The 26,246-nt window shown below is 52.0% G+C and overlaps 1 protein-coding gene across 4 annotated transcripts in view; it reads left to right on the top strand.

Annotated features, from left to right (window-relative positions):
• BCL11B (BAF chromatin remodeling complex subunit BCL11B) overlaps window positions 1–19,386 on the top strand; it is a 93,738-nt gene extending 74,352 nt beyond the window's left edge. For all 4 annotated transcript variants that reach the window (XM_044230565.1, XM_044230567.1, XM_044230566.1 and 1 more), the window contains one exon: window positions 12,340–19,386. In XM_044230565.1, coding sequence (XP_044086500.1) covers window positions 12,340–14,390 — 2,051 coding nt within the window. In that variant the 3' untranslated portion in view covers window positions 14,391–19,386. The remainder of the gene's footprint in view (window positions 1–12,339) is intronic.
• Window positions 19,387–26,246: the final 6,860 nt, after the last annotated feature.

Raw genomic sequence — 26,246 nt, forward strand, 5'->3', positions numbered from 1 at the left:
TGATTTCCTGGGCTCAGCCAAAACCCAGGCTTCCGCTGGCTTCTCTCCGCCAGCTGGCCAGCAGAGCCAGCCTGGAGGTGCAAGAGCCATTTGGAATTCACAGGACGCCATCCCCCCGGGGCCTGGGCTTCTCGGCTTCAGGTTCTGCAGTGCAAACCTGACAGCACTGTCCTGGGGGCCTCCTGCTCCAGCCTGTACAGGCAGTTTGACTGCCGCTCCCCTGCCCCCTACCCCGACCCCCCACTTGCTCTGCCCACATCCTTTGTCACTACTGACACAGGTCCCCTGTCCCTTGGCATTGCTGCTGCTTTCATGTACCCGAGGTGGGGGGGTGCGGGGGGTGGGCAGTGCAGTGAGAACTCACCAGCACGGGCTCTGCAGGAGCCACACCTCCACCAGCCCCGAGCCACGGTTGGTCTAGCCATTGGGCCGCCCAGCCACCGAGCCGTGGCTGCTGGTGTTGGAGACGAGTGGTGTGGAAGGCACGCATGTAATTGTGTCTCCACACGTGCACGTGTGTGTGTGAGTGTGAGGGAGCCTGTGCGCGGGGGAGGTGGAAAAGTGCTCGGTCTGGTTTCTCTGTAACCTCTGCGGCATTTGGTGCATCTCTGAATCCTCTGATTTTCGGATCCCGCTGGGCAGCTTGGCTGCGCATGGAGCGCCCGGAAACTTCGGCGCGGAGCAGCGCCTGGCGAGGATGACCGTGTCCCCGGCCGCCGGCGGGCTGGAGGAAGCTGGCACCGTGGCAGAGGCAGAGCGCTGCAGAAGCGCCGCAGGTTTTTCATATGGAAATGTGAAATAATGGGGTGATTAAATAGAGCTGTATATTAAAGTACATCTGACATTAGAATTACCATAATGTGCTGTAGCCTTAGGCTGAGTACTTTATTTGCCATCTGCGTCGGCCCAAAATCCCCCGGGGAAGCGCTAAAATATTCTGAATAAACTCAGCTCGAGTTCTTATTGAGAGTAAAATACCATTTGTGGCACGTCGTATTGATTCGTCTTAATTGTGGTGCAGAAAAGAACATTCACTCGCTGATGACTTTTGTGCTCGGTGACAAGCTGGCTGCAGTCACTCAAACACTGGCGTTGGTTAACCTGGACGGGGCCGGCCGGGCGCCTCGGGCACCGGCCAGGGTGCCACGGAGCCACCACGGCAGCCCCAGCCCACTCGCCCAGGTGGGTGGGGGCACCTGCGAACTCTGCCGCCAGGCTCCTCCCCGTGCCCGGCCTCGCCTCCCGCCTCGGGGAAACGCTGACCGGAAACGCTGACCGGCTGCGGAAGGACGGCGTGTGGCCGGTTGCCCGCCGGGGCCGTGGCCTCGGTCTCCGCCTGTGGTTGCAGACATGCGCCGCGCATGTTGAAGAAAACAAAACTGAAAGAAGAAAAGGAGAAGGGGAGGGACCTACCCACCGGAGCAAACCCCAGCTTGGTTGGTTGCTGGTTGGTGGCCCTGGGACCTGGTAACTGTCCCCGCAGCCCTCCGAGAGGGGGAGGGGTGGCACGCGACAGACAGATGAGTCGGTGGTGGGAAAACACTTCGTGATCCAGACGGTGCTCCCCCATTCACACGGTCCAGTTTTCATCCTATAATTGCCTATCATTATACACAATTTAAATATTCAAACATCCTCCACAAACCTTGGGCTAGCATGTTTTTATTACAAATTCAGAACAAGGGAATAACCTTTAACTTCAGAGACAAATGAGACAAATTTACAAGTGCATGTCTGCTGTTTTCTTGTGTTTTATCAATCCCCGCGGACCGGAACACTTTTGGTCTAACGCCACTCTGAACAATACACATATATTACTACTTGTTTGTAGTGTGTGGGTAACGAGTCCCCTCTGCATTAGCCAACCTAGAGGACTCGGCGGCGAGGCTCTCCATAACGTCAATTATCTCCTCCGAGCTAAACGTACACTCCATTAAAGCGAGATTTACTGCCCCTGCAATACTTCTTGGGGTGGAATGTGGAGATTTTTGTGGATTTCAGGAAAGGAAGGAAGCCTGATTCCTGCCTCACGAAGGAAGTCATGAATAATGGAGAAGAGAGACTTCCTGTGTCAGCCGGAACGCGTGCGTGAAGATCCCCACGAGGTGTGCGCACGCCTGCACAGACCAGCGCCCTCACACACACCGGCAGCTCACGCCTGGAGTGGTTTTTTTTTTTTTTTTAACCTGTTTATTTCTTAATTCACTCTTTATTTTTCCATTAAATGATAAGGAGGATTTGCTTTCTGCTTCCGCTTCACATTCTCGGCTACATTCCTGTCCCCAGAGTGCTACAGCACTTTTAGAAAACCTCATATATTTGGAGGGCATGGGGAGGGGGGCAGAACAAAACCACCCAAATAGGTTTATCTCTCAGCCCACCAGAACACACTGGTGTAGGTCATTTTCAGAGAAGTCTACAGAAAGATTTCAAGGGAATCTGATGATGCATTCATCTATTTTGGGGAAGACATACTATTTCCAGCTGATTTGCGTCCCTTATGTAAAAGGGGGAAGCTCTATAAAGATAATCTTGAGGAATGTGCCGTGGTTTTTTGAGAATGCCGTGAGTGAGTTGCCCCATATAAAATCGCTCCGTGTGTCCTGCCTCCAGCTCTTCTGTCTTACTAGCAAACACCGCTGTTCTCGCCCTTCCCCGAGATGCCCCCGCGGTCAGCAATACTGCTTTGTTTCTGGGGTGGGTGGCCGTTTCCTGAGCCTGAACTGCACACCTGGTCTGACCACAGAATTGAGCAGTTGAAATCGAGACTGTCTGGGGAAATCTGGGGTGCATGGTGCCTGCTGCTGCAGTTCAGTTCTACTACTTCTCTCTTCCACTGAGAACCTGGACCACCCTGTTCCTGAAGCTGGATGAGAATCTTGCTGGAATAAAAGAACTCCTGCTGGAGACAGTGATTTAAGAGCTACCTTGTAGGCTATCCATAGATTGGATTTTAAATTTCTTCTTTGCATTTTCCAGGCCCTCCGGTTTCATTTCTTTATATCTTAATGGTTTCACAATTTGGAAAGGGTGGATCTGGTCTCCAGAAGAGCCCTTCAGGGGGTTTCCCTTCATTGGTTGTACTGACATTTTGTTGCATGGAACAGGTTTTGACTCAAGTAGGCCTTGAGTGTGGGTTTGAAAATCTTCATATTAAAAAAAAATAGATTAGAGCTTGCACCATGATGGAATCGATAGTGACGGAATTTAACCTGTACCTGGCTCCATTCCTCTGTGTTTTCAGAACGTCCTCAGATTGGTCTGAAACCCCCTTTTCAGTCCCACCTCCTTTTCCTCACCTCTGTCAATCTGGGGTCCCATTTCCATGCCTGTGTGTGTGCAGTTGTAGTTGCAAGGCACACCTTTGCTTTCCTTTCTCTGCACAGCAGACTCCTGCTTCCTTCTTCCTTCTGACTTCAGCTTCAGGAGCTCCTCCCCAGAGAGGTCTTCCCTGATCCTCCCCTGTGTCTGTCTGTCTGTCCTCGGGATCCTGTGCCTCCTATCACAGCCCCTCCTGGTGACCTTGTGGCCTGAAGCCTCACTAGAGACGTGTGCCCTCATTAGCTCCTGCACTTGGCTGCAGGATCCTGCAGGCAGACGTACATTGCTGTGTCCCTCCACTCAGCCCAGGGCCTGGCCCCCAGCAGGTGCTTTCTGTGTCGTAGAGCCAAGGAAGGGGGGACGGAGCAAGTGATTACATGATGTGGGACAGATCCTTTCATCTTTTGCTATCGCGGTGCAGTTTCTGGGGTACCAGATGTAGTGTGACCTTGGGTACTGTCCTGAGGCACTGCTTGGCTTCCTTACAAGAAGGATAAGGACGTGCCTCTTCTGCACGTTTAATATTCAGCCCTGGGTTTGGGCAATGAGTGTGGACAAGTGAGGACAGCCCCGCACCAAGCAGGTGTCTGCAGTCTCTGGTAGGTACGTCCCTCCCCGGCTGCGTCTCCCATTTTCTCTCCCGGGCCTTTCCCTTCTGTGCAGCCCTAAGGGTGCGCGTGCAGTGCCCTCCACCTGCATGCCTTCCCTCCGTGGTCTGGGCAGGGACCCTCTCCCCGCATCCGGTTTTCACTCCCGTCCGTGCAGTGTTCCTACCTGCCTGCCTTTTCCCCAGGTGCTCTGAGCTTCCTCCGCGGTTATGTTCTGCCTTAGCATCCTTTGTGTCCACTCACTCACGCTTGCTTCTCAGCCCTTACCTGTGGCCTCCTGGAGCCAAGGGGTCGTGGCCAATCCCTCTGAGTCGTGTCTGCTGTGAATGACTGGATAGTGAGATGAAAGAATGAATGAATGAGCGAGTGAATGAATGAATGAGAAAGGCATGTCCCTAGAGCATTTGGGACACAGTTAAATTTCTTTGGGTTCACTCACTTCCCAGGTATGGCTCTTGCTTGAAGCAAGATTTGGTGGTGTTTTTGTGTGCATCTGGCTGCCTAGGGGAATGTTGGAGGCTTGAGCTGGAGGCTGTGGGGGAGGCTGGAGTCTGGGTCTGCCAGCCCTAGTTATCTCCAAGCATAGGAAGCACACAGTGTACCTCTGTCACAGGGGTGCTGGCAGGGTCAACAGTCTGTCCCCAAGCACCATGAGGCCGAGCGGAGTTTTCCCATCTGTATAAGGTCTTTAGACTCAGCCTAGAAACCCACGGCATTTCCTGCACAAAACATGCAGCTTGTTGGTGTTCGTGGGTGCGGGGGGAGTGGTTGGTGGGCCTCCTCTGGCCCCTCCCCAGGCCCACGACAGCGGACGCTGCAGTCTCATGGAGGGGGCAGCCAGCTGTGTGTCTGGACGTGGCACAGACTCTGGGCTCAGACCCCGTGTCAGTCTGGGTTCTGTAATCCATAAACCACGGGACCTTCAGTCCTGCACTTAGCTGGGATGAGACTTCATTTCTTTTTTATGTGAAGTCTGGATTAAAACCCACTTTCTAGAGTTTCTGTGAGCATCTGTTTGAGAGGACAAGTCTGGCATTGGTACGTGCAGATCACATGTGCATTGAACACACCAAGGTCAAGGACAGATTATGATATTACGTGCGATCAGTATCAGGTGGTTTTCCCGAAATGCTGGGGGAATACAGTAGCGGTGGTGCTGGGTCTGGAAAGACATTTTTCAGGCAGAGAAGGAAAGGCGGGTAATCCGCGCGCAGGGACTGGCAGGTACCAGCCTGGCTGCAAACATGTGGCCCCAAGGAGAGGGCCGGGGGTGTGAGGGAAGGCTGAGGGCCTCTCGCTTCCCTTGGGCAGCAGGGGATACGGGAGGATGGTGGGTGGCCTGCGCGCCCGTCCTGCTGATGCTGGCTTAGAGGGTCCGGCGGTGGCTGTGGCCTGGCGGCCTGGTTCTGTTTGGAGCGCCTGGGATCCCAGCCTGCTGGGTAGTGGGTGCTGTGGCTGAAAGGCGTTGGGCGTGTTGGGTGGGCCCTGTGCCCAGAATGCCCAGGAAGCGGTGCACTGGCTGAATGCTGAGCTGAGCCTTATGGGGCCAGGCGGGTTCCCCCAGACACCCCCGTCCGGGAGACGATGTGATCCGCAGTGCTGGCTGTGAGGACACAGTGTTTTCGCGGGTCACCCGCAGTTCTGAAGCATGTGTCCCATCAGTCGCTGTGTGGGTGGCCCTGGTCACAGCAGCGGCCTGGGCCAGCTCAGTCCCTGTCCTCAGGGAGCTCGGAATCCAGCTCAGATGATGAATTTAAATCAGTAACTCAGGGCCAATACTGTGGCCTTGACCAGCTCACTGAAGTTCCCCGAAAGCTCCTTTATAGCTCCTGTCAGTTGTCGCGATGTGTAGTTATCACGAGGACTGAAGGGGGCCGTGCAGACAGCAGCCCCACAACGCGGGCCTAGGCCCAGTTAGTTGAGCCCGTGCATCCTTCCCTCTCCCGGCACCGCGGCTGCCCACCCGCAGTGCTTGTCCTCTTCATCATCTCCCCTGCAGTGTGCACTCTGTCCACCCAGGGAGAGGGCGGACGCCCAGGCTGCTCAGCTCCTGTCTGTGCACTGAACAAAGGAAGGGCTGGTGGGGTCTTTGCTCTCCGCAGGACATACTCTGCCACCTAGTTAGTTCAGCCCTGTCTCACCTGGGCCCCCATTTACTGGGCTTCTGTGTACTGGGATCCATGGAGGGCAAAGAGGCAGAGGCACGCTCTGTGTGGTCATGAAGATCTAGAGCACTCCAAGGCCTGGAGGAAGAGCGCAGGCGTGGACTGGCCGTGGCTGCCACGGGGGTAGGGGGGGCGTGGGCTCTGTGAGCAGAGGCTGGCAGAGCACCCCGGAGACCACACGGGAGCTGGGTGTCACCCCCCCCGACATCCCCAGGACCAACAAAGTGCATCCCTGACTTCTCCGTGAGACGCAGTCAGCACGATTTCACCGACTTACTGTGGTTCTCGCCCAGAGCTGCCACCTCCACTTTCACGTGGGCTGGGACAAAAGGAAAGGAGCCGAGGCACAGCCAAGCCTGGGTGCCCTGGCGCGGGGGGCCCGGTCTGGACACGTTCTCTCTTGACTGTTACCAGTCAGCACAGGGCTCAAGAGCACAGTCGGCTGGGTGTCCTCTCCAGGCTTCAATGTCCTCCCCCGTGAAATGGGGCCAGTGACCATTCTTCCTTCGCGGCTTGTGTGGAGTCTTGGGCGAGGTCAGCCCTGCTTCACTGTGGACAGGCCCGTGTAAGGGTTTCATGACGTCTGTGCTTACTGCTGTGGTGACTGTTTCCACAGCTCCACCTTGGAGAGAGGCTGAGGGTTGACAGGGTACATTCAGAACAAGCAAGGGTGGTCCTAGATTTCAGAGATGGCCGTGCTCAGAAATGATAGACACACAAGACCTACAAAAACCGCTGAGGTGTCTGGCTGACCTTTTTTTTCCGGCATCGTGAAAGGAGAGACGGTTTTACAACTAATGAGGGGTCCACACATTTTAGGGATAATGGTGATCATAATTACTACCATTTTCGAACAGTGGAGACAATCTTGTTAGCAGCTAGAGATTCGGGAGGACGGGGGTTGGCCGGTGAACCAAGCCCTCTCCTGGGGTATAGGGAACCTGGGATCCAGCCTCCTGCCCCTGCATCTGGGTCCTGGGTCCTGTTGCTCTCCATACCCGATCGAGTGGGCTCACTTGTTTTGTGAAACGTCTCCCTTCGGGGGCCAGGCCCGTGGTGGCCTCGACTGGGTTCCATGAGAGGATAATCGGTGCCCTGCACTAAAGGGACACATGGCGTGGAAGGAGAACCTCCTTCTTGGCCATTTTCATCATAAAACTGTGTAGCGAGAGAGATCAGCCCCTGAGGTGGTACTGAGCACTGGAGAGTGGGCAGGGAGCGAGCCTGGGGTCGGGAAGTCTGGGATCCGGAAGCTTGAGGAGGGTCACGGCCCCCTCCCTGCTGGCTGTGGGACTCTCCTCTGCTTGCTCTCTGAGCTTCCATTCCCTCTTTCCAGCAGGGGTGCAGCCCTTGCCTGGCGTCCCTCAGGGGCGGGGTGAGTAATGACGACGCTCATGCCAGCAGAGATACAAAAGTGGCTGCGGAGGGCTGTGCAAACTGTGGAGGGCTGTGAACCCAAGACCCGGTTCTTCGGTCAGCAGCCCAGAGTCCGGATTCTAATTTTTGCCTCTACCTTTGGAGAATGGCCCAGGTGGGATCTCGCTTGTGGCCCCGCATGAGCTGGGGGCCTGGGGGGTGTCCTGGCTGTCCCCTCTGAGCAGCGGCTGCATCTCCCACGGGCACCCTTCCTCGTGGCGTCACTTGGCCTTCGGAGAGACCTGTTAAACTAGCGCGCTCAACTGTGTCCTTTTCATTGAATAATGACTCCGTTAAAGTGTATTTTTTATTGGACATGATCCCTTTATTAGTATTATTAGAGTAACCGGCATAATAAGGAGGAACAATTATTTAAATGCTTATTTAAAAAAAGGAACAACAACCCCTCACCACGGAGGGAGACTCGCATCCATTGCAGGAGGGTCCGGTTGCTGTCGGTCCCCAGGTGTCACTGTAAGGAAGGAGGTTCCCTCACCGCGAGTGAGTTTGCACTTCTCTGGAACTGCTCACGCGTGAAGCCAGCCGCATGAAAAGTCAGGGCGGGTTTTATGACTGCCAGACTTGAATGTGCACCACCAGGTTCAAGGACGGACCCCATACACTGAAACCTAGAAAGCCCCACTCAGCCTCTCCATCGTGGTGCTCGATTTCCACAGGGGTCCCCACGTGGCAGCTCACTGGGCGCTCCCGGCCCTCTGTAGGGGCAGGTATCTTAGTCCCATTCTGCTGATGTGGAAATCGAGGCCCAACGAGGTTGTGATTTGAGTGACTTCACTGTGCTGGGAATGTCAAGGCTGGGAATGTCACCCAAGCCCCCATAACCTAGAGATGGCAAGGGGCGTTTCTGGGTGGAGAGAATCCTAAGGACTGCCTTTAGAGCCAGTAGAGCAAAGAAGATCCCATCTGGGTTTTTGCCAACTGAGAGTAATGCCGTCTGAGGAAGGAAGCGAGCAAGGACGGACACGGGCCCTGGGTTTGGAGTCGCCCAGCCTGATTGCGTGATCGAAGCGCAGCTGACGTTTCTAGGTCTGTAGGCTGGTTTGATGTTGCCGGGGACGTCACTTCAAAAGGATCCAGGCATCCGCCGCTCACATGGAGCCTCAGTGGCCCCCTGGGCAGCGTGGTGGGGGGTGGGTCCTCTCTGGTCCGCCGGCTAAGGGGTTGCCTCATCGAGCCTCCAGCTCACCTCTGGGCAGGTGGCCCTTAGCCTGAGGAGGGGGTGACCTCTGGTCCTGCAATGGGGAGGGGGGGCAACCCTCTCGCCAAGGGTCTCCCATTGCGTTTAAAAATGAGCCGCCTGTGACTGGAATGCGGCAAGTGTAAAATATTTAGTGAGTTTTTGAATAGAAAAATGTTCCGAGTGGCTCTTCAAAGACTTCTGACATTGTTCACTTGTTAAAAGTGAGCAGCCCTAGTGCTCAAGGCTACTTCCAGGCACGAGAGAACCATGAAGTGCTAATATGGAAATGAACATTTTATTAAGGGAAAAAAAAAAAAAAAGCTGGGGGTAGTGGAAAGAGAGTTGTCTAGGGAGGGCCTTTGAGGGCTGCGAGATTTAAAAAAAAAGTCAGAAGCTATCAGATCCTGGGAAGGCCGTCGCCTGCAGTGAATCTTGCCATCGTGCAGGGGAAGTCAGGGAACCAAAGCGGTTCAGGGGTGCGGGAAAAGAAAGAGCTCACCCCGGCACCACGGTGGCCCTGACATCCGATCTGATGGACACGAAGTTCTTCCCCACCTGCTGGTGAATTACGGACAGGTAACTTCCTTCCTGGGCTGCTCCAGAGTTGTAAAAGCGTCTTTTTAAAAATTTTCTTCTTATTTTTTTTTTTTAAACAAGAAGTGGAAACATCTGAGCTCTTTAGAACATGCAGCTACATGCTTCCCAGCAGCTGCCATTTTGAGTTAAAAAAAGGTTTTAATCGGCCATTTCGGCTGAAGAGCAGTCTTTATTCCTGGCCTGCTGGGGAATTCTGCATTTACTTCTGTTATCCACATTCCTCACCAGCATAGAACTTTCTAGAAAATACGTGGCCGTCAGAACAAGAAACAGGAAATGCTCTGGAGTGGAAGCCCAAGGAGATGAAGATGATGAACAAAGAGATGGGGGGGAAGGGGGGTCCCACTTAAATGACAAAGAGCCAAAGCAGCTGCGTACCATAAATCGATTAATTAGAGTTTCCGAAAGCCCAGGTGAAGGGTACAGAAACGCTCTTTAATTTGAAGATCTATGACCTCGTGGGACGTGGCAGTTCATTTGTGTTATTAGCTCGTGGGTCAGAAAGGCACATTTTATTTATCTTCTTGTTATTTATTACGTATTTATTCTGTCTTGCTCTAGAAGAGGATTTGAGGAGGGCTCTAAACACCGTGGCTTCTGGCCAGCTCTCTCGTGAGGCAGTCTGAGGCAGAGGGCTCTGTTGTCCCAAGTACATTAACTAATAAGCGAGGACAGGAGGTGGCGTTCTCTCTGCCAGCTGAGGGCCGTGCGGGCAGGGAAGGCCCAGGTTGGCGCTGCCGTACAGCGGGCGCCCCATGAGAAACATGGCGCCCCAGGGCCTTGGGAGGCCTCCCTGTCATTTTCCAGCCGGGGAAAAGTCTCCTCGGGGACTCCGGCGTGGGGCACTGAATGGCCCAGACAGAGGGGGTATGCTGGAGAGAGAAAATTGCCTCAGTAGTTCTCCTTGAGCTGTTGGCAAAAGCAGAGTGAAAAAGGACCTCAGGGTCCTTTTCCCTCTCTGGCCTTCCCCCGCCCACTGTCTTCACCACCACCAAACACGGAGACAGAACCTAGGAGCCGAGAGCCGTCGGGTCACTACGAGGCACCCCGCTCCTAAGGCCCGTCTTGGTTTCCAGGGGTGGGTGTTCTGGCCCAGTTGGTTTGGGGGTCTGGGAGGATCTGCACCCCGCCCGCTGGACCCTTCAGCCCCTTCTGTGACGCTCACACCCGGCACGGGGCGGGGAGGTCTCTGCCCTCTGCCGCCATCTCCCCGGAAAGGGCACTGGGTCCTTCATTCACTTGGGTTTTAGAGATAAGCCTGAAGCCCCCTGGAAGCATAACTCGTGTGTGGAAAACAAAAAATAAATCTCTGCGCGGGATCTTGGAAGGTCTTTTGGGAAGAGGCTGGGATAAGGGACCAGGGAGTCTGATGCGACCATACTTGGTCAGCTTTAAAACCTTCCAGGTTCAGGACAGTTTGAAAAAACAAAAGAGATTTTTCAAGATCCTGGCTGTGATGTCTTGTTCCCTGTTCCTTCCCCGGCTAGCGAGCGAGCCTGCTGGTGGAAAGCAGGGCCTGCCTGCACCTGCCCCTTTATAGAAAGCATTAGGAGCAATTCAGACTGGAAAAGCTTCGTGCTGCCCCCGGAGTTTGAGGAGGGCGGCTCAAGACGGCTTCTGGATGAAACCGTTCAGCCTCCATTTTGTGGCTGCCTCAGTGATGGACAAAGACAGTAACGTTTCTGGCTCCGTGCCACAAGTGTCCACTAAGATTGGCTCCCGATGTCGCCAGAGCCAGTATGTAACAGATCCACACTTGCCAGCATTCATCCTGACCGCCCCGTCAGATTGGACATTGTCCTGCAGTTAGCATTCCAGCAAAGGACCTCATGTACGCCAGCGGCCCCCTCTCACTCCCCGGCCCAGGGGCCTGTGGAGGCCGGATTCTTTTTTTTTTTTTAAGAATTTTTACTTATTTATTTGAGAGAGAGAGACAGTGAGAGAGAGCATGAGCGAGGAGAAGGTCAGAGAGCGAAGCAGACTCCCCATGGAGCTGGGAGCCTGATGTGGGACTCGATCCCGGGACTCCAGGATCACGCCCTGAGCCGAAGGCAGTCGTCCAACCAACTGCGCCACCCAGGCGTCCCTGGAGGCCAGATTCTGCATGGTGGTTAGGGGTGTGTGTGTGAGGCCAGAGGGGGCCTGGGGGGCAGTGAGCTTCCTAACATGCTAAATTCCTCCTGTGTAATTCGTGGGTGAATGTGACGGTATGCTGGTATACGAAACCCTGGCATTTCCTTTAGCTGGAATCCCAAATAGTGCAGAGGTATCAGCCGTCTCTCTTTAAAAAGACGTTTGCTGGGCAATTGAGTTCGACTTGGGTTTTGTAGAAACCCCTTGGATCAAATATTGCCTAATCACTGGTTCTCAAGGTGAGGGGAGCTGTGGGCTGCAGCTTCATACCCCATCCCCCTGGGGACCTTTGGTTAGGCCTGAAGAGGTTTGTGATCCTCCAACGGCTGGGGGGGAGGGGGTGGTGTAGGCAGTTTGACTGGCTTGTAGTGGGAGAGGCCAGGGACGGTTCTGAACATTCTACAAAGCACAGCCCTTCCTCCCCTCCGACCCCCGCAGAGTCATCCTGGTCCAGACGTCAGTAGTGCCTTGGTTGACAAAACCTGGGTTTGTCATGGTTGCAGGTGTCCCGGCTGTGTTATCATTGACATCAGGCAGTCTCACAACGCTGCCTCATTTGGCTTCTGAGATGATGGCGATAAGAGCAGCTTTTCTTTGGGGGAGCAGGTCGGGGCCTAGGAACTGCGGGTGCTAGCTGAGGTGGCGAGGCCAATGGGGGCTTTGCCGGGTCTCCCCGACCACAGAGCCGGCTTCTTCAGCTCTGCAGTTGGTAGGCGTCTCGGCCTGGGTGACAGGTCGCCGGGCCCCGCCCGCTCCAAAGGGGCCCTGCGGCCGCCTTCCCGAGCCCTGCTGATCCAGGACTCGATTCCCGCCCCCACGCGCCCTCAGGTCTCTGGCCCCGCGGTGCGCGCCCAGTCTGCTTCTCACGCTCTGCCTTTCTGTCCGTGTGTCTCCCCAGGTAAAGATGAGCCTTCCAGCTACATTTGCACAACATGCAAGCAGCCCTTCAACAGCGCGTGGTTCCTGCTGCAGCACGCGCAGAACACGCACGGCTTCCGCATCTACCTGGAGCCCGGGCCGGCCAGCAGCTCGCTCACGCCGCGGCTCACCATCCCGCCGCCGCTCGGACCCGAGGCCGTGGCCCAGTCCCCGCTCATGAATTTCCTGGGCGACAGCAACCCCTTCAACCTGCTGCGCATGACGGGCCCCATCCTGCGGGACCACCCGGGCTTCGGCGAGGGCCGCCTGCCCGGCACGCCGCCGCTCTTCAGCCCGCCGCCGCGCCACCACCTGGACCCGCACCGCCTCAGTGCCGAGGAGATGGGGCTCGTCGCCCAGCACCCCAGTGCCTTTGACCGAGTCATGCGCCTCAACCCCATGGCCATCGACTCTCCCGCCATGGACTTCTCGCGGCGGCTCCGCGAGCTGGCGGGCAACAGCTCCACGCCGCCGCCCGTGTCGCCGGGCCGCGGCAACCCTATGCACCGGCTCCTGAACCCCTTCCAGCCCAGCCCCAAGTCCCCGTTCCTGAGCACGCCGCCGCTGCCGCCCATGCCCCCCGGCGGCACGCCGCCGCCGCAGCCGCCCGCCAAGAGCAAGTCGTGCGAGTTCTGCGGCAAGACGTTCAAGTTCCAGAGCAATCTCATCGTGCACCGGCGCAGCCACACGGGCGAGAAGCCCTACAAGTGCCAGCTGTGCGACCACGCGTGCTCGCAGGCGAGCAAGCTGAAGCGCCACATGAAGACGCACATGCACAAGGCCGGCTCGCTGGCCGGCCGCTCCGACGACGGGCTCTCGGCCGCCAGCTCCCCGGAGCCCGGCACCAGCGAGCTGGCCGGCGAGGGCCTCAAGGCGGCCGACGGCGACTTCCGCCACCACGAGAGCGACCCGTCGCTGGGCCACGAGCCCGAGGAGGAGGACGAGGAGGAGGAGGAGGAAGAGGAGGAGCTGCTGCTGGAGAACGAGAGCCGGCCCGAGTCGAGCTTCAGCATGGACTCGGAGCTGAGCCGCAACCGCGAGAACGGCGGCGGCGGCGTGGCCGGGGTGGCGGGCGCGGGCGGCGTGGGCGGCGCGGCCAAGGCGCTGGCCGACGAGAAGGCGCTGGTGCTGGGCAAGGTCATGGAGAACGTGGGGCTGGGCGCGCTGCCGCAGTACGGCGAGCTGCTGGCCGACAAGCCCAAGCGCGGCGCCTTCCTGAAGCGCGCGCCGGGCGGCGGCGACGCGGGCGACGACGACGACGCGGGCGGCTGCGGCGACGCGGGCCCGGGCGGCGCGGTCAACGGGCGCGGCGGCGGCTTCGCGCCCGGCGCCGAGCCCTTCCCGGGCCTCTTCCCGCGCAAGCCGGCGCCGCTGCCCAGCCCCGGGCTCAACAGCGCGGCCAAGCGCATCAAGGTGGAGAAGGACCTGGAGCTGCCGCCCGCCGCGCTCATCCCGTCCGAGAACGTGTACTCGCAGTGGCTCGTGGGCTACGCGGCGTCGCGGCACTTCATGAAGGACCCCTTCCTGGGCTTCACGGACGCGCGCCAGTCGCCCTTCGCCACGTCGTCCGAGCACTCGTCCGAGAACGGCAGCCTGCGCTTCTCCACGCCGCCCGGGGACCTGCTGGACGGCGGCCTGTCGGGCCGCAGCGGCACGGCCAGCGGGGGCAGCACGCCGCACCTGGGCGGCCCGGGCCCCGGGCGGCCGAGCTCCAAGGAGGGCCGGCGCAGCGACACGTGCGAGTACTGCGGCAAGGTGTTCAAGAACTGCAGCAACCTGACGGTGCACCGGCGGAGCCACACCGGCGAGCGGCCTTACAAGTGCGAGCTGTGCAACTACGCGTGCGCGCAGAGCAGCAAGCTCACGCGCCACATGAAGACGCACGGGCAGATCGGCAAGGAGGTGTACCGCTGCGACATCTGCCAGATGCCCTTCAGCGTCTACAGCACCCTGGAGAAACACATGAAAAAGTGGCACGGCGAGCACTTGCTGACTAACGACGTCAAAATCGAGCAGGCCGAGAGGAGCTAAGCGCGCGGCCCGGCGCCCCGCCCCTGTACAGTGGAACCGCCGCCTCCCGAGAGAATGCTGACCCGACGCGCGCCCCCGCGCCTGCGCCTGCGCCCACGCCGCGCCGCCCACCCCCGCCCCGCCCCGCCCCGCCCCGGGGCGCAGGGCCCGCGGCGCTCCAACCTAACCTGTGTCTACGAAGTCCTATGGAAACCCGAGGGTTGATAGAGGCAGTAAAAATTGTGGAGCCTTTTAACTGTGCAATAATTTCTGTATTTATTGGGTTTTGTAATTTTTTTGGCATGTGCAGATACTTTTTATTATTATTCTTTCTGTTTAAATTCCTTTAAGAGATTTTGTTGGGGATCCATCCTTTTTTGTTTTTTTTTTGTTTGTTTGTTTGTTTTTGGGTTTTTTTTGTTTGTTTCTGGTTTTTTTTTTTTTTTAAACCCAGTAGTAGCCTGAGCAATGATTTCCAAGCGATGTAGAAGGGAAGCTTATCTTTTAAATTATAATTTGGGGGGGAGGGCGCTGCTTTTTTGAGATTTAAGCTAAGCATGTGTAATTTCTTGTGAAGAAGCCAACACTTAAATGACTTTTAAAGTTGTTTACTTTGTTTTTTAAATTCCTTCTTCTTCTTTTTTTTTTTTTCCTTCGGTCCTGAAATAAAAAGTGGCATGCTGTTTTTTTTTGTGGGGGGGGAGGGGTGGATGTACAGCGGATAACAATCTTTAACGTTGTAGCACTTTGTTTCAGAATTGGAATTGAGATGTAGCACTGATGATCTCCTGAGTAACAGAGGCCTTTCCTGTGTTGATTTCAACCTTTACAGCATCTAAGGGAGCTTCTAGTGGTGGGGGAGAGTCAGTGGCCCCCCCTTCCCCCTCCTCAGTTCCCCCACACCCCAGAAAACTCACCACTGACAGAGAAATAGGAGGTTTTGAGAACTGCCCGGGAGATGGCCCAAAAGCATCTTAGAGTTGTGCATGACCAGCAGATACCGTGCTTTTCTTGGAGTGTCCTTGTGCCCTGGGATGCCATCTTTGCTCTTTGCTGTAGATGAGGCTAGATAAAATGGGCTGAGGGTACTTTTTTGGGTAGATGGTGGTGACCTGCAGTGATACAGAAGGGAAAGAACCAGCCATGTTCTTTCAGGCTTCTTCTGGCTTGACGGCTTCTCTCTCTCTCTCTTTTCATCACCCCCCACCACAGAAATCCCGAGTCGCACGTTGCTTCCAGTGATAACTGACCGTGTCTCAAGCAGACAAGTGCCCCGATGAGGTGAACTGAGAGAAGGTAGTATTCTCTCATTTAACGCACACTGATGACATTGGATGGACAGGTGGGAGGATCTTGCGAATTTCTCTTCGTTTTTACTGGGAGAGCAGGGAAAGAGTTCCATCCGACGGTGCCCAGCGCTACTTCCCAATTTTTTTTTCTTTTCTATCCCATTAGGTTGGAGGGTACTAAACATTGGACTGTTAAGATTAGACATTTGAATTCTGTTGACCCGCACTTTAAAGCTTTTGTTTGCATTTAAATTAAATGGCTTCTAAACAAGAAATTGCAGCATATTCTTCTCTTTGGCCCAGAGGTGGGTTAACCTGTAAGGGACGGCCGAGATCGAGTGTCAGTGTTGCTAAGCTTGGCATTCACAATACTGGCACTATAAAGAACAAAATAAAATAATTTATTGGACGGTTTTTCTACTGCCATTCAATTTGATGTGAGTGCCTTGGAAACTGATCTTCCTATCTGAGTCTCTTGAGACAAATGCAAAACTTTTTTTTTTTTTTTTTGAAATGAAAAGACTTTTTAAAAGTAAAACAAGAAAAGTACATTCTTTAGACACAAACAAAGCCACATTTACTTTTAATTAAATTTAAAAAATCCTGGTTGAAGATAGAGTCTGACATGAAAATGCCGTAAGACCCAATCAAATGAAGAGGTAAGCCCAGCACAACCGTGGACATTCTTAGCTGAATTATCCTCATCCCCCTTTGTCTGTGGGACAACGCTGCTTAGATTTGGCGTGGAGGTGATTTACTGCTGAATTAAAACTCAAGTGACACAAGTTACACGTTGATATCGTTGAATGAAAAAAAAACAATTCAGGAACAACGGCTAATTTTTTTCTAAAGTTAAATTTAGTGCACTCTGTCTTAAAAATACGTTTACAGTATTGGATACATACAAGGGTAAAAAAAAATTGTGTGTATGTGTGTTGGAGCGATCATTTTTTTTCCAAGTTTGCTTACTAGGTTATAAAAAAATGCCACAGTGGCTGCGTGTATATTGTTTTCTTTTTGGTGACGGGGTTTTAGTATATATTATATATATTAAAATTTCTTGATTACTGTACAAGTGGACCAGTATTTGTAATAATCGAGAATGCCTGGGCATTTTACAAAACAAGAAAAAAAAAAAACCTTTTCTTTTCCTTGAAAATGTTGCAGTAAAATTTAAATGGTGGGTCTATAAATTTGTTCTTGTCACAGTAACTGTAAAGTCGGAGTTTTAGTAAATTCTTTTCTGCCTTGGGTGTTGAATTTTTATTTCAAAAAAAATGTATAGAAACTTGTATTTGGGGATTAAAAGGGGATTGCTACACCATGTAGAAAAAGTATGTAGAAAAAAAAGTGCTTAATATTGTTATTGCTTTGCAGAAAAAAAAAAAAATCACATTTCTGACCTTTACTTATTTTTCTCTCCCCGCCCCCTCTGGAATGGATATATTGGTTGGTTCATATGATGTAGGCACTTGCTGTATTTTTACTGGAGCTTGTAATTTTTTAACTGTAAGCTTGTCCTTTTAAAGGGATTTAATGTACCTTTTTGTTAGTGAATTTGGAAATAAAAAGAAAAAAAAAACAAAAACAAACAGGCTGCCATAATATATTTTTTTAATTTGGCAGGATAAAATATTGCAAAAAAAAATTTGTATGTTTAGTCCTATTGTACAGGAGAAGAAGGGTTGTTTGACAACCTTTGAGGAAAAGAAACAAAAGGAAGTCGTTAAATGCTTTGGTTCACAAACCATTTTAGTTGTATATATTTTTGTCGGAATTGGCCTATACAAAGGACTGTTCGAGCAGGGCTTCTCTCCGAATGCCCCGAACCTTGCATCAAGGCTCCCTGGTGTGGCCACAGCAGACCGGATGGGAAATTCTTTATTCGTGTTGAGTGGAGAAATCAGTTTTTGTAAAGATGTCGGTAACATTTCACAGAGTCCTCTCGTTCTCCAAGAGGCCGTCTGTAAGATGTCAGGTGTCAGAGGAGAGAGCGAGAGGGCATCTTCCTTCTCTACTGTCCACCACTGTGGCGGTCACCACGTCTCCCGCCCTTAAGAGCAGAAAGGAATGCAAACCGAGCTTTCTTTAGTCCTTGAGAAAACATGAAACAGACAAAAGACGCAGTAAAGGAGCTGGTGAATCAGCGAGGCACAGGTGACGCGAGCTGCTGAGACCAGTGCAAGCTGGATTTCAGGAGAGAGTCCCCGTCACACCCAGGGCCTTTCTTCCATGGAGAGTGTTGGCCTGTCGTCTTTCCTACCTGCTCTGCTGCTTTTCTCGCTGAAACCTACATTCCGTCAGTTTCCGAGTGCCGAGGGCCTGGGATGAATTCGGTGCCTTTCCATATCTCCTCTCTCCTTCCCCGTGTTTCCTCTCCGTCCTCCAGCCTCTATCAGTCTTTTATTTTGTCCTCTTCATTTTTACTTAATTTCTTTTCTTTCTCCCTCTCTGTACTCCCCTGGTTTTTTTTTGTTTCTTTCTTTCTTTTTTTTTTTTTTGTAAAGCCAAGTAGCTTTAAGATAATAAAGTGGTGGTTTTTTGGATGAGGGAATAATACATTAAAAAAAAAAAAACTTATATCAGGAAGCCATTTTTTATTTCAGGAACTGTAAAACCATTATTTCAGGTTATGAAAGTATAACCAAGCATCTTTTGGGGCAATTCTTGACCAAATGCAGAAATCTTTCTTCTGGGAGCTTTTCTGTTTCATATACCCTTCCCTCCTTGCCACTGACCTTTGCAAAGGGAACAGAAAGGGGGGAGGAGGGGAGAGAAAGCTGAGATGTCAGTTTCCTACCTGCCCGATCCGAAGACCCAGGGGCTGCCCTTTCCTTCCAATGCCCTCTTAAGGTACTGGAGCCTCCAGGGTGGTCCTCCTGTAGTTCCGAAAGCTAGCCAGCCCTCACCAGCTTCCACAAAGTCACCAGAATGCCAGGACTAAGCCATCCTAAAGCACAAAGATTGTGTCTCTGTCGATTGCAGAGAAAAGAGCATTATGCTTCTCTTTCATGTTTAAAAAGCCCACACTGGAGCAGACGACCCAGTGAGGGGGGCCCCCTGAGCCTGGGTGACCCAGCCGACCTCAGGCCGGTTTCCATACTGCCACAACTTTGTTCAAAGTTGCCCCAAATTGGAACCTGCCACTTGCCATTAGAAGGTATTTCATGGGGAGAGGAGGAGGCTGAACTACTATAAGCAAAATGTGAAAAGTAAGGAAGTCAGCCTTTCATCCCGGTCCGTAGCGAAGGTTTTGTTGCGCACAGGCAAACCCGTGATTTGGTGCTCTTTGTATCTCAACCCTGCAAAGCAAAGTTACATTGATTTAAGTTGTTTGCATTTGTACGGGCAAGGCGAAATATTTTTATTACCTTTTCTATTACTTATTGTATGAGCTTTTGTTGTTTACTTGGAGGTTCTGTCTTTTACTACAAGTTTGGAACTATTTATTATTGCTTGATATTTGTGCTCTGTTTAAGAAACGGGCACTTTTTTTTTTTATTATGGATAAAACGTTGAGATGACAGGAGGTCATTTCAATATGGCTTAGTAAAATATTTATTGTTCCTTTTATTCTCTGTACAAGATTTTGGGCCTCTTTTTTCCCTTAATGTCACAATGTTGAGTTCAGCATGTGTCTGCCATTTCATTTGTACTCTTGTTCAAAACCAAGTTTGTTCTGGTTTCAAGTTATAAAAATAAATTGGACATTTAACTTGATCTCCAAACCTTGTCCTTTTCTGTGTCGTTCAAGGGTGGGGAATGGACAGTTCATTGCCAAGAGCGAATTGAAGGTCTTCTCCATTTTCCTCTTGACCCAGACCCTTGGCTCCCATACTTGGGAAGACTGGGAACCGTGGCCCGAGAGACCAGCAGTTCTCTTTCTTTACTCTGGTAGCGCAGAATGATCTAGATCCATGGTTCTTAGTCCTGGTTGCGCACTGGAATCACCTGGGAGAGTTTCAAAGCCCTGGTGCCCAGGCCCCACCCAAACCGATCACTCTCCGAATCTCTGGAGGTGAGATCCAGACGTATTTTTGAAAGTGGTGCAGGTGATTCTCGTAGACGGCCCCGTTGGAGAACAAGTGCTTCCGAAGAAAAGGTACTTGTCTGGGAAGGACAAGACTCGGGTCTAGTCTAATTCGGCTCGAATTTTCTGATCACCCAGTGAAGGCTACTGGGTGAGGCGCCCAGCAATCGGAGTGAGACAGAACCCTTCCCGTTAGCACTCGGATGGTTCTGTGGCCTTGGTCAGGTCCTCTAGGTCTCCCATCAGCGAAGTGAGGTTGTTGGACTGGAGAGCATCTCTGACTGTCTGTGACTTAACAAAACCGTGTAGGAGGAATACCTTTCCCTCCCATGGGCTAGACGTTAACAGACTTGAGGAAATGTTCTTTAGGAATAATCGCCCAGATCCAGGAGAGGAAACGAGGTCTTTCAGAAGGAACTATCCTTTAACTTGGCTGTTCCCAGGGTTGGACCCAGGGCAGCCAGGATGGAGATGAGATGGAAGAGAGCATTCTGCTGGTTTTCAGGCAGTAAGGCACAAGGTTACCTTTGGTTTAGTCCCTGTGAGTGAGAGTCAGAGCCCACCCTTGAGTGAAAAGGGATCAAAGACCCACGGGGTCCTTCTTGACCACTTTTCTTACCTTTCAGGCTCTTAGAGACACACATAAAAAAATCCACTCAAGTCAATTCGGGCAATGTCCTTGGATACCAACCAGGGACTAGGTCCCAACCTAGGCAGCCCAAGAATCTTGGCAAGGACACTCTGCAAAAAATGAAGCTAGGACAAACCATGCTTATTAAGATGCTTTGTGGATTCTGTCTGCAGAGATGATAGAAGAAACAAGGCAGAGTGTTCCTCTGGGTCCTCTTTTTATCCCAAACAGGTCACCATTCCCCTAAGGCCATACCTAAGAACTGGAGGAAAAGAAGTGAGATTTGAACCCCGGCATCAAGCATGGAGTTGGCAGGCATTCAGGAGAAGACCTGCCCTGCTTTCTAGGGGCTTAAGGAACAAGAATTTGCAGAGAGGAACGCTCTTCTTTTCCACAGGCCTGGACTCTAAGTCTTTTCCCCAGCTGGCCTTAAAGTGCAGGTGCTTGAGCCATTGTGTATTTTCCCACCCAGAAAACGGCAACTGGCAGAACTGAAGGGCTCAGCTGCTTTCTTGTGGCCCATCCTCTCCCTCAATCCTTCTAAGAAGGCAAATCTGTGGGTTACCAATGCTGCCAAGGAAAGGCTCAACTCTATTCTCACCATTGTCCCATCAGTAGCTTTGTGATCTTGGGTCAGTCCCTTCTCTTTTCTGGCTCTCAGTTTCCCCACCTACAAAACGGAGAGTTAAGGTCATCTGGAAAGACCCATTTTTGCTTTTCGGTGGTTGGACCCTGACCTGTGCTCACAGGTCCTGTGCTCACAGAGTAACAGAATTCAGTGGGCACATGGACGTCAGAAATGTTCTCTATCCGGATTACAAAAATCAGGGTGAGAATGGATTTTCAAGCACAGAAACCCCCATGTTTTTGCTGGTCCAAGGACGAGTCCTCAGTTACCTTGCAAGTCTCCGGATCTGCACATTTTTCTAGCAGTCCCAGTCCCAGTCGGGGCATCAGAACCGGCTGCTGAAGATCTCGTTCTGGAGCTGAAGTTCAGCAATAGAAATCCCCTTCCGCCTTGGAGAGAAAACTAGATGAATAGAACTTTAAAACATGTTAATGTCATAAAATAATCTAATGAAGATTACGTAACCTTCAAGCCAGGGAGACAAAGACTCTGACCTCATGTGCAGGTGAAGTCTGAGTTACCAGCCGTCTGCATTGCATAACCTTCAAAATGATTTTTATAGGATTCGGGTTATGGACCTTCTAGAATGCTCTACAGAAGTTAAAATTGTTTGAGCTCAGAAGTCTATTTAGCCCCCCCGAGCAAAGATGGAGCTGGATGTCAGGCCTAAGCACAGAGGAAGTTCTTGGGCCCTGGTCTTTGCCGTTAAGGAACTCCTTGTAATGAGGGAAATGGATTATGAAAACAGACTGCAGGGTGGGGTAATGTGGGCAGTGAGAGGAACCTGGGACAAGGAGCAGCTGATCTACTGGGGAGAGAGGGGATTAGGGAAATGGTGCTGCTTCTCAAAAGATGAGAAAGGATTCACCAGGAAGATGAGGACATGGGGGGAGGGGAAGGCATGTCTTGTGGAGGGTATGATGGGAAAGTACAGTGAAGCCCATGGACAAACAGAATCCTGTAGCTGGGGCCCTTACAAGTCATCTGGTATATTCCCATCTCACAAAGGAATCCTCTGTGAACACCTAAAGTATAGCACGCTGCCCATCCATCCATTCATCCCTCCCTCTCTCCATCCATCCATCCACTCATCCATCCATCCATCCATCCATCCATTTGTCCATCCATCCGTCCATCCATCCGTCCATCCATCCATCCATCCACTCATCTATCCATCCATCTTTTTGTCCATGCATCCATCTACCCATCCACTCATCCATCCATCCACCCACTCATCCATCCAATCACAAGTTGCTTATAAAATAAACACTCATCAAAGACCCATGCTGCGCACGGACTCTGCTGGGGAGTTATGAATCAATAAGACACACCCCTGCCTTCCAGGGTATTACCTTTCAGTGGGCAGGGTAAGACATCCACCCATCTCTTCAGATATTTGTTTCCTTAACTATCCAGGGTTCCTACAGAGTGTCCCCCTGCTTCTAGGTGGTGGGGACACTGCCCATGTCATGGCTGACTCCTGGTTAGCTGGGGAGGCAGAAGGTGAACAGACGATGAACATTCTGGCTTTTGGATGGGTGCACAGGCTCTAGCAGGAAGCTAGAGGGGACATGAATGTTCTTTATCACAGATCAGGAAACCTGTCCTCTGTCCATTTCATCCTGCCCCAGTCTAAATGGTCTTTCTTTACTGTGGTTTATTCCTCACAGGCCATACTGAATATAGATTTGTGTCTCTGTGATCTTTTATAATTAAAAATTTTTTAAAGTAAGACATATCCAATTTAGGACATATCCCAGGATGGGAACCCCGAGTCCTATCTAGAGGAAGTGGTGGTTATTCTCCAAACCAAATCCCAAGATATGATGATGATGCTGGCATGTCGTTCATGGGACAGGCCATATGCAACTTTTTTTGGGCTCAGGATGCATTGCAGGCTAAAGTTTCCAGAGGGCAGGCTAGTCTTTTACCAAAGCAAGGAGCTACTGGGAGGTCACACATGGTGCTGCCTTCCCAGTGCTTCTCCCTCACCTGTCTCCTCCTTTCCACCAGCAAGGTTGTACTAAGCTTCTACCCCATGTCCTGTGCTATAGGGTGGAAGCAGGTGTGCAGAACCAAAGAGGTGGAAAGTGAAAGAAATTAAGAGGAAAGCTGCAGGTGGCACCCCAGGCCCCCTTCCCCTTCAGGTCTCCACGCGATGAGCCTTTCCACCTTTGTTTGGAGGCACAGTGGAGAGTTCGGTTTGTTACTTATATTGTGTTGCAAACACATTCCCGTGTTTTCTCTCGAAAGCTCTGGAGTGGTGTATATTAAAGGTCTGATGGTGTTCTCTTTGATCTGGTGATGTCATTCTCAGAAACTATACTAAGTATACTAGTTAGCAATTTCTGGAGAGAGGAAGAGCTATAGACCCAGACACATTTGCCTTTACCTCAACTTTCATTAAATTCTTTATTAACAATTTCCATCCTTTCTCATCCCAAAAGGCTGTGAGAAGGCCAGTAGGAAGCACAATAAGATATTTTTAAAAAACCCAGTAGAACATCAGGATCAGAGAGATAAAAAAAAAAAAAAAAAAAACAAGAGTAAAGGTGTCCACCTCTGTAAGAATATAACCGAGAGAAAAGGTGACATGTGGCTACCCCAAAACCGTATAGTTGAGTCTAAGCTTCTTGGGAACCAAAGAGAAGAAAGAAACATAAGCATGGTGCTTATGAGTCGGGAGGAGAAAACACCAGCGAAGGACACACACCATAGCAACATTTTCCAAACAGCCTCTCTGTTCAACAATAAAAAAGTGAGTAAACGAGAGGGTCCCTAATGGGACGTTTATATCCCCCTAGAATCAGGAGGTTAAGACTTTGGTAATAGTAGGAAAACTGTGTATGAGACAATATCAACTTTCAAAAGAATGGAAGCTCTGCACGTGCTCAGACTCCGCATCATGGCCCTCAAGGGGACACGGGTGGGAATGTCCGTCCAGACGTGGGTGCTGGAAGGAGAGCCTCATCAGAAATGCCTTCCTCATACCTCGCCCAAAATTTCAGGAGGTCGGTCCTATTGCTTTTGCAAATGAAGCGAATATTGTGAGGTAGGCCCTGGCAAGTGTCTCACCAGCATCCGCTGTCTCTTGGACCCTTTGGCTCTGGCTAGTCATTTCCCAAGACACTCAGAGACTCTGTACAGAATCACCACAGGACAATGTGGAAATGCCTGTCCATCCCATAACCTGGCCCAATCACAACAGAAGCAAACTTGTCTTTTTTGATCAAGTAATCGAGAAGATCTATGCTAAGATTTATATATTTATTTGAGAGAGAGAGCAGACATGCACGCGGCGGTGGGGGAGGGGCAGAGGGAGAGAATGTCCCACTGAGTGGGGAGCCCAATTCCGGACTCTGTCTCAGGAGCCATGAGGTCAGGACCTGAGCCAAATCCAAGAGACGAATGCTTAACCGACTGAGCCACCCAGACGCCCCTAAATAATCAAAAGTTTTTGATCAAATAATGTCTCTTCTAGAAAATCATCCCAAGCAAGCTGTAATTCAGCCACAGATTCAACTATAAAGATGTCCACTGTAGCTGTATTTACTGTGGCAAAGACTGGAAATAAAGCAGATACTCTGCGGATTTCAAAAATAATGTTATTGGAGCAGTTTCAAAGGGCACTGGGACGATGTCCCTGATGGGACACGAGATTTTATGCACATCACAGGGTACTTAAACAGCACATGTCTTTTATGAAGACATGTAGGAGTCACCACTGTTGCTGGAGGGAAATGCATGGGGACGGTCACAGTGGCTGACTCTGGATCACATTTTAGGGAGCCCCTTCTGGCCACATGTGGCAGGCAGACTGTCAGGCAAAGCGGGGGCTGGGGAAGGAGAGAGGAGCATCCTTTGGATTTGTGTCCCAAGAGGTGGAGGTGGTAAAAGCAGAGGACTCCTTCTGGAGACCGAAGAGTGGCGTGCTGAGGGATTGGCGGGTGTAGGTGCAGAGGAATCACAGGTGTCGAGGTTGACAATGTGTTTCCGGCCTAAGCCACAGGTTCATGGCCACTCACAGACCTAGGGGAGGTGAGCAGGCATCCCGGGGCAGGTGGGAAGGGGTTTGAGGTTCTCTCTGGCAACTAGGAGGTTCTCTCCAGCAACTTGCTTCTCTGGAAGCTAGAGGTGCCTGCCAGATAAATGCTGGTAATACCTATCTCACCAGGTTGTCAAGGGAATTCAGGAATAAACATCTGGAGACCAATAGCAGAGCACAGATACTAACAGAAGAAACACTAGGGGTGCAGAGTGCCATGTTCATAGCCTCACTCTGACACCCACAAGCTGGTGATCTTGGCCCAATCACTGAACCTGGTTGTGCCTCAGTACCTGACCTGTAAAATGGGGATACAAATAGCCCATACCTGTTATGGACGGAACCTTTGTCTCCCCCACACATTCCTCACCCCCAGTGGGATGGTATTTGGAGGCAGGGCCTTTTGGAGGTGATCGGGGTTATAGGAGGTCACGAGGGTGGGGCCCTGAGAGGGAGAGACACCAGAGAGCTTGCTCTCTTCCTCTCCCTGTGCACACAAAGACAAGGTCACATGAGCACTCAGCGCAATGCTGGCTGCCACAAGCAGGGGCCATGGGTGAAGACTACACGTTGGCATCTTGATCTTGGACTCCCAGCCTCTGGGACTGTGACAGATGAATGTGGGCCATGCAAGCCCCCCCAGCACAGGATTTCCTTATGGCCACCGAGCTGACCAAGGCAACCTCAGGGAGTTAGGAAGAGGATGCCCTTAATTATTATTTGTGTATGTGCCTCGGCATCTGGTGAACCAACCAGCTGGAAAGCTCTGCGCCCCTAGAACTGTCCCCTCTCTCAGAGGACAGGGTCTCATGCTCTCAGCAGGGTCTGCTCATGTTCATCAGTAAACAGCCCATGGGACCATCCATTCTCTCGGAATTGGAAGCCCCGTTCCCTGTTCCAGGTACAGCATCACCCGCCTGCGTGAGCCCCACTCTACCCACATCAGTCCTTACCACGAGGTTCACGGTGTTACATTGTCATCTGCCCCCGAGGGTCGTTTCTAGGGCTGGCTACAAAAAGAACCAGCCGCTGTCACCTGGCACTTCTCTTCTCCACGGTCAAAGGAAACAAACAGAAAAGTGGCTTACGATGCTTTCCGCCGTGTCGCTGACCTCCCGGGAACTCGGCCGTTTTACGGTTCTGCTCTGTGCGTTCCATTCATCCCGGGGTCTCTTGTGTCCAGGACTCACTCTCATGGATTGGATTCCTTGGTGGTTTGTGAGTTCAGATTGTGAGCTCATCTTTGTGGGTTTT

The sequence above is a fragment of the Neovison vison genome, chromosome 13 (genome assembly GCF_020171115.1).
Source record: "Neovison vison isolate M4711 chromosome 13, ASM_NN_V1, whole genome shotgun sequence".
In the NCBI taxonomy this organism is placed as follows: domain Eukaryota; kingdom Metazoa; phylum Chordata; class Mammalia; order Carnivora; family Mustelidae; genus Neogale; species Neogale vison.